An 11,645-nucleotide genomic window follows, 5' to 3' on the forward strand; every position below is an offset into this window, starting at 1 on the left:
ACTCCCAGCAGCGCCATGGAGGCCAGGAGCCAGAGTGCTGAGGTGAGCGCCCAACACATCCTGCAAGGGGGACTTGTGGGGCCTTGGTGGGAGGCACGGACTAGGGTAGCAAGAAGACACTTCCTGGCTTCTCTGTGCCTCAGTCTCCCCATCTGTGAAATGGAGATAGCTGCAGGGCCTATTTTATGGGTCACTGTGAAGGAAAAGAAAATTAACATTTGTAATGTGCTTAACACAGTACCTGGCACAGACTAAGATTCAAAGAAGCTAATTCATTGAGCATAATGGAATTATATTAACAATAATAAGCTTAAAAAAATAGAGTAGAAACCCTTCATCAGAAGAGGCAGGATGGTGTAGGGGTTAAAGACATGGGCTTTGGACCCATGGGCTTACATCCCAACCCTATCACTTCAGCTGTACAGCCCTGATCAGATGACCTGAACTTTCTAACCCTCAGTTTCCCCACCGGTGAAATGGGGCAATGGTTCCCAGCTCTGAGGGTGCTGAGCACTCACACTTGTGTCATTTGCCCAGGGCCTGGTATCTAGGAAGCCTCCTCGAATGTTAACGGCTTTCACTGTTATGGAGACAGGGCACTAGCACTGACTGCGTCCCATTGGATGCCAGGCACAGTGGGTCTCCTTTTACAGGAGTCAAGCTGAGGCTGAGGGGTGGCAGGCAGGGAGTAAAGTGCACGGAGGCCACTGCCTACAGGACTGCTTATGGGCTCTGAGGTCACAGACCTGAGGTTGAGGCCCCACCGCTTAACTTGCTGTGTGGCATTAGGCAGTCACTTCACTTCTCTGGACCTTTGTGTCCTACTCGGTGACTGCCCAAGCTGCGGGGAGGATGAAAGGAGATGCCACACATAAAATGCTTAGCCCAGGGCCTAAGGGTGGTGGTGATGGTCATGCTTTTCCCTGCTGCCTCTACCACAACTCTTCCTACCCCTTCTCACCATGCTCCGCCCAGCTCTCCAGTCCTGGGGCCACTGCTGTGGAGCATCTGGCCAGACCTGCTTTCCCCTCTCCAAGCCCTGGGCTCAACCCCAGTCTGTACCAGCCTCAATGCACTAACCACTACAGCAACCCCTCACATCTCTGTTGCTTCAGGTCTCAGCTCACAGTCAGAGACTCCTTCCAGTACACCCATGTTACCCAACTTTACAGTAGGGAAATGGGTCCAGAGAGGGCAAAGTCCCCCCCCCCACCCGCCCAAGACACACAGCAGATTTTGGTTCCTGGATGGTTGTGGAACTGAGGCCTTTCACTGTTTCTTCTGGGAAGCCCGGGTGCGGATCCCACAGTGCACTGCTGGGCCAGGGCCAGGGCCAGGTCAGCACCATTTACAGTAAATACCAGGAATACCACGTCTGCCAGCCCACCACTCATTACCCACGCACCCTTCTTCACTGGATTCCCTCTCCAATGAGCGTTATGCAGGGCTTGGGGTCATAGAGTCCACAATAGGGCACAGTCACACACATCAAGCCTTCAACGGGGCCAGTCCCACCTGCACCCCTCCATACCGCACCACTAAGGGTCGGCCCTTTCTTCGGTACCCCATCCTCCATCCCACCCCTGTTCTGTTGTTATTAAAGCCCCTCCCCATAGTTCAAGCCCGTCCACAGACTATGGGTCCCCTCCGCACCTCCACGGTTACACTGTAGCCGCACCCATCTATCTTTCGCCGCTCCTCTCAGGCAACCGTCCTCTCTCCGCAAATGCTCCAACCCTAGCCCCGCCCCTAACTGGCCAAGCCCCCGGGAGCACAGCCACGCCCTCATGTCAGGCCCGCCTCTCAGTCGCAACTCAGGTTCCTTCTGGCCTCCCCACCCCCCCGCCCCTCCTCTACAACACCGCCCCGCGCCCCGCCTCTCCCGATAGCGGTCTTTGGGGCTCCACCAGGCCTGTGAGCCTCGAGAGCCGTTGAACCCTTTCGCGGGGTCTCACTGAGCGAGCGGCCCTCGTGCTCACTTAAAGGGGAGATGCTGGAGAGGGTGGGCCCGCACAACCTGCCTGAGCCCCGCCGAGGCGCCTGTGCCCTGAGGACCCGGTTAAGAGCCGCTTTCAAGCTCAATGGCGGACTCTGGGCGAAGTCCCGCCCTAGCGCCCCATGGCGACCCCTCGCCGCCCTCCGCAGGAGCTGAGGCGGGCGGAGTTGGTGGAGATCATCGTGGAGACGGAGGCGCAGACCGGGGTCAGTGGCATCAACGTAGCCGGCGGCGGCAAGGAGGGAATCTTCGTCCGCGAGCTGCGTGAGGACTCACCTGCGGCCAGGAGCCTCAGCCTGCAGGAAGGTGAGTGGGGCGGGGACATGGGGCGGGGCTTTCCTGCGGGGGCGGGGTTGGGAAGCTGCCCTGGGTACGGGGACCAGGAGGCGGGGTTAAGGGCTAGGGGCGGGGCTTTGTGTTACCTATCGGCTTTGCGGTTGATCCGAGCAGGAGCTCTGGAGGTTCATTGTCTCGATTGGACTCCCAGATGTGCAGTTTACTATCTTGTAATCTTTCTGTGCCTCGGTTTTTACACCTCTAAAATGGGACTAATCCTAGTGCTTATCTCATAGGGTTATTATGTGGATTAAATGTTTGAAAACACAGCACGTAGCTAAGTGGCACATGGTAAGCACTAAGTAAGTGCTAGTTATTGTTTTGTTGTTGAGGCTGAAGAAAAGAGGCGGAGTTAACAACTTGGAGGGGGTGGGGAGGGGAGCTTAGTAAGGGATATTTTAGGTAACATGGCTGAGGCTGATGCGATTTATTCATGCAACAACTATTTACTAAGTGCCTTCTATTTCCAGATATTATTCTGGGTGCTTGGGCTACTGCAGTGAACAAAACAGATAACACTCTCTGCACTTATGGAGCTTACGTTCTAGTAAGGAGAGACATATTTAAGCAAAATATGTAAAATACACAGTAAATTAGAAGGCGATATATGCTTACGGATGCCAGGACGGAAGCTGCATTTTTAAAAATTAATTAATTAATTAATTTATGGCTGCGTTGGGTCTTCATTGCTGCTCCCGGGCTTTCTCTAGTTGCGGCGATTGGGGGCTGCTCTTTGTAGTGGTGGGGCGGGCTTCTCATTGCAGTGGCTTCTCTTGTTGCAGAGCACAGGCTCTAGGCGCGTGGGCTTCAGTAGTTGTGGCGCGTGGGCTCAGTAGTTGTGGCTCACGGACTCTAGAGCGCAGGCTCAGTAGTTGTGGCGCACGGGCTTAGTTGCTCTGCGGCATGTGGGATCTTCCCGGACCAGGGCTCGAACCCGTGTCCCCTGCATTGGCAGGCGGATTCTTAACCACTGTGCCACCGGGGAAGTCCCAGAAACTGCATTTTTTTAAAATAGAGTGAGCCAGGAAGAGCAGAAAGGCCTGAAGAAGGTAAGGGAATGAGCTATGTGGCCATCTGGAGGAGCATTCCAGGCAGAGAGAACAGCCAGTGCAAATGCCCCAAGATGGGAGCATGCCTGGCTTGTTGGAGGAACAGCAAGGAAGCCAGGGTGGATGGAGTGGAGTTAGTGAAGAGTAGAGTAAGAGATGAGGCCAGAGAGGTAAGAGAAATGGTAGTTTTTAGAGAGTTTTATAGGCCATGGGGAAGACTTTGACTTTTAATCTGGAAGGTTTGTGAGTTGAAGAAAGAACGTGAATTGACTGTGTTGAAATGCTGTGTTAGCAGTAGACTGGGGGTGGTGGGGGGCAGGATGGGGAGCGGGAAAAGAGGCTACTGTGATTTTCCAGGTAAGAGATTGGTGATGCTTGGGGCCAAAAGAGTGTTATTGGAGATGAAGAGAAGGGTTTGGATTCTGGATATCATTTGGGTCTCAAGCAGGGGTTCAAGCAGATGAAGTCTGGGACTTGACCGTTGGACTTAACTACACAGAGGTCACTGCATAGCATCTTGAGAGGAGCAGTTCAAGGCTCTGGGAAGCGGGTGTCAAAAGTGTAATCAGAGAGGTGGAAATAATGCAGCTAGAAAACCCAATGAATTTTGCCATCAAGGCGAAGCGCCTTCAGGACTGGATATGGGGTGGGTTGGAAAGAGAGGGATCAAGGATGTGTCCAGGGATTCTTGACCTGAGAATGGAGTTGGTAGTCCCACAAATGGGGAACACTGGGGCTGGAGCTTGTTTGCAGGAAAACCAGGAATATAATTTGGATCTGTCAGATGAGAGGTGGATCCCAAGGTGGAGATGTGGAGGGTTAGTTGGATATTTGAGTCTAGGATGGAGCGGGGAGTGCTAGGCTGGAGAGATACACTTGGGAGTCAGCATATTTATGCTCTTTAAACTCCTGAATCTGGATGAGCTTCCCAAAGGGATGAGTGTAGCATGTAGATGGACCAGAGTAGAGGTCCAAGGCCTGAGCTCTGGGACTGTGTGTCTTTAAGAGGTCTGGGAGATGGGGAGGAACCATCCCAGGAGGCTGAGAAGGAACCTCGAGGGAGGTTCCAGAAGATGTGGCACCCTGGAAGCCAAGCCGAGGAGAGTGAAGCTGCATCTCAAGCAGGGGTTCAAGCAGAGATGAAGTCTGGGACTTGACCGTTGGACTTAACTACACAGAGGTCACTGCATGGGACCTTGAGAGGAGCAGTTCAAGGCTCTGGGAGGGAGGATGTAAAAAGTGTAATTGGAGAACTGGAAATAATGCAGCTAGACAACTTAATGAATTTTGCCATCAAGCTGAACGGATAAATGGGGCAGGAGCTCCAGAAGGAGTGAGGTCAAGACAGCCTTTCTTATGGGAGAAAGAATGGTATGTTGCATGCTGATGGGAATAATGTAGACGAGAAGGACAAATTGATAACGTGGGGAGAGAGGGGAGAATTCCTGGAGTGTGTCCCTGAAAAGGTGGTGGAGGGATTGACCAGAGCTAGGAGTGGGGATGGTTTATCAAATTGATAACGTGGGGAGAGAGTGGAGAAAATCGCCACAGGACCAGAGGGTTGAATAATGGGGCGGGAGCTTCTGGAAGTTCTCTTCTGATTCTGTTCTCTCAGTAAAAGAAGCAAAGTTAGTGTCTGAAGTGTGAGGATGGGGGAGGGGAGTAGAAAGGGGAGGGGTGTGACCTGAATGGGCTTGGATTTGCTCAGTGAGGGAGACGGGGCTAAGGCCGAGGCCGTGGCTTTGTCCTTAAGTGTCAGAACCTCAAACCAGGAGGAACTCTGCGTCTCAATCTTGCGCTCGGGTATAGGCGGGGCCAAAAATTTGGGAGGCGCCTCGCTGCACAGGCTCCAGAGAGGTGGGCGGAACCAGGCCTGGGCGGAGCCGAGAGATGCCCACGCCCCGCCCACCTCCACCTGGCCTGCAGGGGACCAGCTGCTGAGCGCCCGAGTGTTCTTCGAGAACTTCAAGTACGAGGACGCACTACGCCTGCTGCAATGCGCCGAGCCTTACAAGGTCTCCTTCTGCCTGAAGCGCACTGTGCCCACCGGGGACCTGGCGCTGCGGCCTGGGACCGCGGCCGGCTACGAGATCAAGGGCCCGCGGGCCAAGGTGGCCAAGCTGGTACGCGTGCTTAGCCCGGTTACGGCCCTGGACTGCCCCAGCGATCCTGTCTCTGCGCCGTGAGCCCCACTGCCCCACACTGGTGGGCCAGCCTTGCCCTCTGTCTTGTCACTAACCCAGCGCTAATCCCATCCTCTGCCTCCTGTTCTCTGCCCCTAAACTCCTCCCTGGGGAGGGGGACCCACCCATCCCAAGCCAGGACCCTCACCCACCTTGTCAGGCGTCCTGAACCAGGGCGCTCTGAACCAGAGGCCAGGTTCAAGCCTGAGGGCAGCTCATTTACTGCTGAGTGACCCTTGACAACTTTCTTTCCCTCCTTGGGCCTCAGTTTCCCCATCTCTAGAGTGAGGGTTTGGGGGAAAATCCTGGAGGAGGAGCCAGAAGTCTTGGGTCACAGTTTCTACACTCCTGTTGATTCACTGTAAGATTCTAAACAAAGTCTTTGCCTTCTGGGGCAGTAAGGGTGGAATGACAGGCAGGAAGTGGGGATGGTGTTTTGGGGACAAGATGCTCAATCCAGCACATCCCCAGCCTGGTAAAATAACCACATGGGGCTCCCCCTGTCCACCCCAGGCCTCCCACTGTCCCACCGCCTCCTGCCTCTCTCCTCTCTCCCCAGAACATCCAGAGTCTGTCCCCTGTGAAGGAGAAGAAGATGGTGGTGCCTGGGGCCCTGGGGGGCCCTGCAGACCTGGGCCCTGTCGACGTCGAATTCTCCTTCCCCAAGTTCTCCCGTCTGCGCCGAGGTCTCAAAGTCGAGGCTGTCAAAGGTCCCGTCCCAGCTGCCCCCACCCGCCGGCGCCTCCAGCTGCCTCGGCTGCGTGTCCGAGAAGTGGCCGAAGAGGCCCAGGTAGCCCGACTGGCCGCTGCAGCTCCTCCCCCGAGGAAGGCCAAAGCAGAGGCCGAGGTGGCTGCAGGAGCCCGATTCACAGCTCCCCAGGTGGAGCTGGTTGGGCCTCGGCTGCCGGGTGCTGAGGTGGGTGTCCTCCAGGTCACAGCCCCCAAGGGGGAGGTGGCCCCTGCAGCAGAGGTAGTCAGCAGCTTTGCCCTCCGCTTGCCAGCCCTTGGGCTGGGAGCCCCAGCTGCACCTGCTGTGGAGCCTGCGGCTGGAGGGACCCAGGTCCCACGAGTGGAGCTGCCCACCTTGCCCTCGCTACCCACTCTGCCCACACTTCCCTGCCTGGAGACCCGGGAAGGGGCTGCGGCAGTGACGGTGCCCACCCTGGACGTGGCAGCGCCTACAGTGGAGGTGGACCTGGCCTTGCCTGGTGCAGAGGTGGAAGCCCGAGTAGAGGCGCCTGAGGTGGCCCTGAAGATGCCCCGCCTCAGTTTCCCCCGCTTTGGGGCTCGAGCAAAAGAAGTTGCTGAGGCCAATGTGGCCAAGGGCAGCCCTGAGGCCAGGGTGAAGGGGCCCAAACTTCGAATGCCCAGCTTTGGGCTTTCTCTCCTGGAGCCCCGGCCCGCTGCCCCTGAAGCCATTGAGAGCAAGCTGAAGCTGCCCACCGTCAAGATGCCCTCCTTTGGCATCGGCGTCTCGCCGCCTGAGGTCAAGGTGCCCAAGGGGCCTGAGGGGAAGCTCCCCAAGGCCCCAGACGCCAAGCTCCCCAAAGTGTCCGAGGCAGCCCTTCCAGATGTGCGACTCCCAGAGGTGGAGCTCCCCAAAGTGTCAGAGATGAAACTCCCAAAGGTGCCGGAGATGGCCGTGCCAGAGGTGAGGCTTCCAGAGGTGCAGCTGCCGAAAGTCCCTGAGGTGAAACTCCCAAAGGTGCCTGAGATGGCCGTGCCAGAAGTGCAGCTCCCAGAAGTGCAGCTCCCGAAAGTTCCAGAGCTGAAGCTGCCAAAGGTACCCGAGATGAGATGCCCCGAAATGAAACTCCCGAAGGTGCCCGAGATGGCTGTGCCAGAGGTGCGACTCCCAGAGGTACAGCTGCCAAAAGTCTCAGAGATAAAACTCCCCAAGTTGCCCGAGATGGTCGTGCCGGACGTGCACCTCCCGGAAGTGCAGCTGCCAAAAGTCTCAGAGATGAAAGTCCCCGATGTGAAACTCCCCGAGATGAAGCTCCCGAAGGTGCCCGAGATGGCTGTGCCAGAGGTGCGACTCCCGGAGGTGCAGCTGCCAAAAGTCTCAGAGATAAAACTCCCCAAGTTGCCCGAGATAGTCGTGCCGGACGTGCACCTCCCGGAAGTGCAGCTGCCAAAGGTGTCGGAGATGCGGCTGCCGGAAGTGGAGGCGCCAAAGGTCCCAGATGTGCATCTGCCGAAGGCATCTGAGGTGAAGCTGCCCAAGGCTCCAGAGGTGCAGCTAAAAGCTGCCAGGGCAGAGGAAGCAGAGGGAGTGGAATCTGGCTTCAGGATGTCCAAGATGACCATGCCCAAGCTAGGGAGGGCAGAGTCCCCATCTCGAGGCAAGCCAGATGAGGCTAGTGCTGAGGTCTTGGGGAAGCTGGTGACACTTCCCTGTCTGAAGCCAGAGATGGGCAGCGAGGCTCGTGTGGGTGTCCCCCCTCTCACACTGCCCTCAGTGGAACTAGACCTGCCCGGGGCCTTCGGCCTGGAGGGGCAGGTCCCAGCAGCAGACATGGGCAAGGTGGAGCAGTCAGAAGCCCCTGGGGTGGTAGCAGGGGTCGGGGAAATGGCCTTCTGGTTGCCCTCCGTTGAGATTGTCACGCCACAGCTGCCCACAGTGGAGGTTGAGGAAGGGCAAGTAGAGGTGACGGAGGTGAAAGTCAAGCCTTCCTCCAAGTTCTCCCTGCCCAAGTTTGGACTCTCGGGGCCAAAGGTGACCAAGGCAGAGGCTGAGGGGGCTGGACGAGCCGCCAAGCTAAAGGTGTCCAAGTTTGCCATCTCACTCCCCAAGGCTCGGGTGGGCACCGAGGCGGAGGCCAGAGGGACGGGGGAGGCAGGCCTGCTGCCCACCCTCGATCTGTCCATCCCACAGCTCAGCCTGGATTCCCATCTGCCCACAGGCAAGGTGGAGGCGGCAGGGACTGATGCCAAGCTCAAGGGGCCCAGGTTCAGCCTGCCCAAGTTTGGGGTCAGAGGCCGGGACAGCGAGGCAGGAGAGCTAGTGCCAGGGGCGACTGAGTTGGAGGGCAAGAGCAGGGGTTGGGATGCGAGGGTGAAGATGCCCAAGCTGAAGATGCCCTCCTTTGGGCTGGCTCGAGGGAAGGAAGCAGAAATCCAGGGGGGGCGAGTCAGCCCTGGGGAAAAGCCAGAGTCCACGGCTGTGCAGCTTAAGATCCCTGAGGTGGAATTGGTCACTCTGGGGGCCCAGGAGGAAGGGCGAATGTCCGCAACCAGGCAGGTGGGCACTGAGGGCCAGGATGGGCGGCCGAGGGTGCCGCTGTGCATCTCTCTGCCCCAGGTGGAGCTGCCCAGCTTTGGGGAGGCCGACCTGGGTGCCACCCCCGGGCAGCAGGCCAAGAATGCACCTCCTCCAGCAGAGGGCACACCAGACTATAGGATCCACGTGCCTCAGGTGACCTTGTCTCTACCTGGAGCCCAGGTGGTGGGTGGTGAGCTGCTCGTGGCTGAGCGTGTCTTCAAGATGCCCGCTGTGACAGTGCCCCAGCTTGAGCTGGATGTGGGGCTGAGCCGAGAGGTGCAGGTGGGTGAGGCAGCCACAGGTGAGGGCGGGCTGAGGCTGAAGATGCCCACGCTGGGGGCTAGAGATGCGGCGGGGGGTGAGGGGCCTAGGGACCAGCCCCCAGGGGCCGAGTGCACCTTCCACCTCTCGCTGCCTGACGTGGAGCTCTCCCCGCCCGCTGTGGGCAGCCATGCTGAATACCAGGTGTCCGAGGGCGAGGGGGATGCCGGACACAAGCTCAAGGTGCGGCTGCCCCGGTTCGGCCTGGCACGGGCCAAGGAGGGGGTTGAGGAGTCCGAGAAGGCCAAGAACCCAAAACTCAGGCTGCCCCGCGTGGGCTTCAGCCAGAGCGAGGCGGCCGGTGGGGAAGGCTCCCCCAGCCCCGAGGACGAGGAAGAGGAGGGCTGCGGGGAAGGGGCCTCCGGGCGCCGAGGCCGCGTCCGAGTCCGCTTGCCCCGTGTGGGCCTGGCTACCCCTTCCAAGGCCCCTCGGGGGCAGGAGGGCGAGGCGGCCCCCAAGTCACCTGGAGGGGAGAAGTCACCCAAGTTCCGCTTCCCCCGGGTGTCCCTAAGCCCCAAGGCCCAGGAGGAAGGTGGATTCCGGGTCCGGCTGCCCAACGTGGGGTTTTCGGAGACGGGGCCTCCAGGCCCCACGAGGATGGAGGGGGCTCAGGCTGCCGTCATCTGAAACCCCTCAGCAGAGGGAGACTCCCCTTCCGTCTTCCCATCCCCCTCCTCGTTTTGTGTGTGAGATAACTAGCACTAACCCTCAGAAGGCTGGGAGGCGGGCGACTGACCGGGTCAGGGCAGTGGAGTCCGTGCCTGGCTCTTTGGCAGGAGTGCCCGTATCTTGCCAAGCCATGTGAATAAAATAATCCAGAGGTAGCTTTGTGTCAGGTCTCCTCTGTGTGTGTGTTTGTTGGGGGGTGGGGTGCGGGTGCAGAGAAAGGAGTCCCTTGAGGATGGCCTGAAACGATGCTTTGTGCAGTGAGACAGGCCACCCCTGGTCTGAGGAGACTCATGGAGGCCTTGGGGTGGGCCTGGTGGGAGGGGGCTGTCCTAGCCCTTCAGAATTCCCAGGGGCCTCTGAGCTGGGGAAGTTCCCCAGCAGAACCCAGCTGCGGGACCCCTCAGCGGGAGACTCTGCCTGTGCTGCGGGACCCACTCCTGCCAGGACAACCCCAGGGCCTCCACCCCAGGCACCCGGCTGCCCTCTTAGGACTAAGTCCCAGGGTCCTCAGCTCCTACTGGGGCTGGACCTCAGCCTCCAGGGACCCATCTCCACTCAGGATCCAAGTCCCTAAGCCGCCTCCAGGGTCCCCAGGCTCCCCCATTTCTCTCTGAGATGCCCTAGACAAGCTGTCTAGTCCCGAATCTCCCCCTGGTGCCACTATAGCCACTCCTCCACTCTCTTCATATCTCCGCCCTCCCATTCTAGAGGAAGGAGGGCTATAGAGCAGGGCTTGAGTTGCCCCAAACTCCCCACTTGGCTTCCTTCAAGCCGACCCCACCTTGGGTCACTCACTACCCATCACGTGCTTCCTCTTCATGCGTACCAAACATGGCAGGAGTTACCTACGTTCCTGGTGCGCACCCTCTGCCCAGGCCCCCAGCATTTGGGGTTTTCCTCCTCTCAGTGGCCTGTCTGTGGCCACGCTCAGGGCCTCTTCTGTCTCCCGTGTCCTGACTTCTCAGGGCTCCTTCCTCCTTCCTGAGCGCTCTCTTCTCTCTCTCTCTCCCGCACTCCTCTCTCTCCTCCTGTCCCTTGGGCCCTCAGGGCTCCTCCCAGGCCCTCAGCCATCCCCACACCCTCCCTGGGCCTTGTCGCCCTCCCCTCTGCTTCAACTCCTCACCTCTGTGCTGATAATTCCCCAAATCTCTCCTGGGTCCACACAGGCCTCCAGTGCACATCTGCATCTCCGCACACCCCCCTGACGTCTCCTGGACACTAGGAGGTGTGTCCAGTGGTTCAGAGCTTGGCTCTCAAGCCAGACTGCTCAGGGTCAAAGCCTGCCTCTGGCACCCACCTGGGTGACCTTAGGCATTTTAAAATTTTCTTTTGGCCTCTACTTTCTCTCCCATAAAATAGAGGTATTGAGATGTATATTGTAAGGATCAGACAAGGCTTCTAAAGCACTCAGAACGGGGAATTCCCTGGTGGTGGTCCAGGGATTAGGACTCTGTGCTCTCACTGCTGGGGGCCCGGATTCAATCCTGGTCGGGGAACTAAGATCCCACAAACCGCATGGCCAAAAAAATAAATAAAAATTAAAAAAAAAACAAAACTGGGCTTCCCTGGTGGCGCAGTGGTTGAGAGTCCACCTGCTGATGCAGGGGACGTGGGTTTGTGCCCCGGTCTGGGAAGGTCCCACATGCCACGGAGCGGCTGGGCCCGTGAGCCATGGCCGCTGAGCCTGCGCGTCCGGAGCCTGTGCTCCGCAACGGGAGAGGCCACAACAGTGAGAGGCCAGTGTACCGCAAAAAAAAAAAAAAAAACAACAACCCAACAACACTCAATATCCTTTTAAATGTTTTAATGTTAAATTTCCTAACGTC

At 58.1% G+C, this 11,645-nt stretch overlaps 2 protein-coding genes across 2 annotated transcripts; both read left to right on the forward strand.

The window, feature by feature from the left end:
- Window positions 1-15: 15 nt before the first annotated feature.
- LOC103083323 (periaxin-like) lies at window positions 16-5,567 on the forward strand. The gene is made up of 3 exons (XM_007458647.1): window positions 16-42; window positions 2,146-2,302; window positions 5,308-5,567. Exons 1-3 carry the CDS (start codon window positions 16-18, stop codon window positions 5,565-5,567), a joined length of 444 nt encoding a protein of 147 aa, XP_007458709.1.
- Window positions 5,568-6,159: 592 nt separating this feature from the next.
- On the forward strand, window positions 6,160-9,777 carry LOC103083050 (periaxin-like). The gene is made up of 3 exons (XM_007458646.1): window positions 6,160-7,245; window positions 7,348-7,440; window positions 7,528-9,777. The coding sequence occupies exons 1-3, from the start codon at window positions 6,160-6,162 to the stop codon at window positions 9,775-9,777; spliced, it is 3,429 nt and encodes a 1,142-aa protein (XP_007458708.1).
- Window positions 9,778-11,645: the final 1,868 nt, after the last annotated feature.

This window comes from Lipotes vexillifer, unplaced genomic scaffold, assembly GCF_000442215.2.
Source record: "Lipotes vexillifer unplaced genomic scaffold, Lipotes_vexillifer_v1.1 scaffold371, whole genome shotgun sequence".
Classification (NCBI taxonomy): domain Eukaryota; kingdom Metazoa; phylum Chordata; class Mammalia; order Artiodactyla; family Lipotidae; genus Lipotes; species Lipotes vexillifer.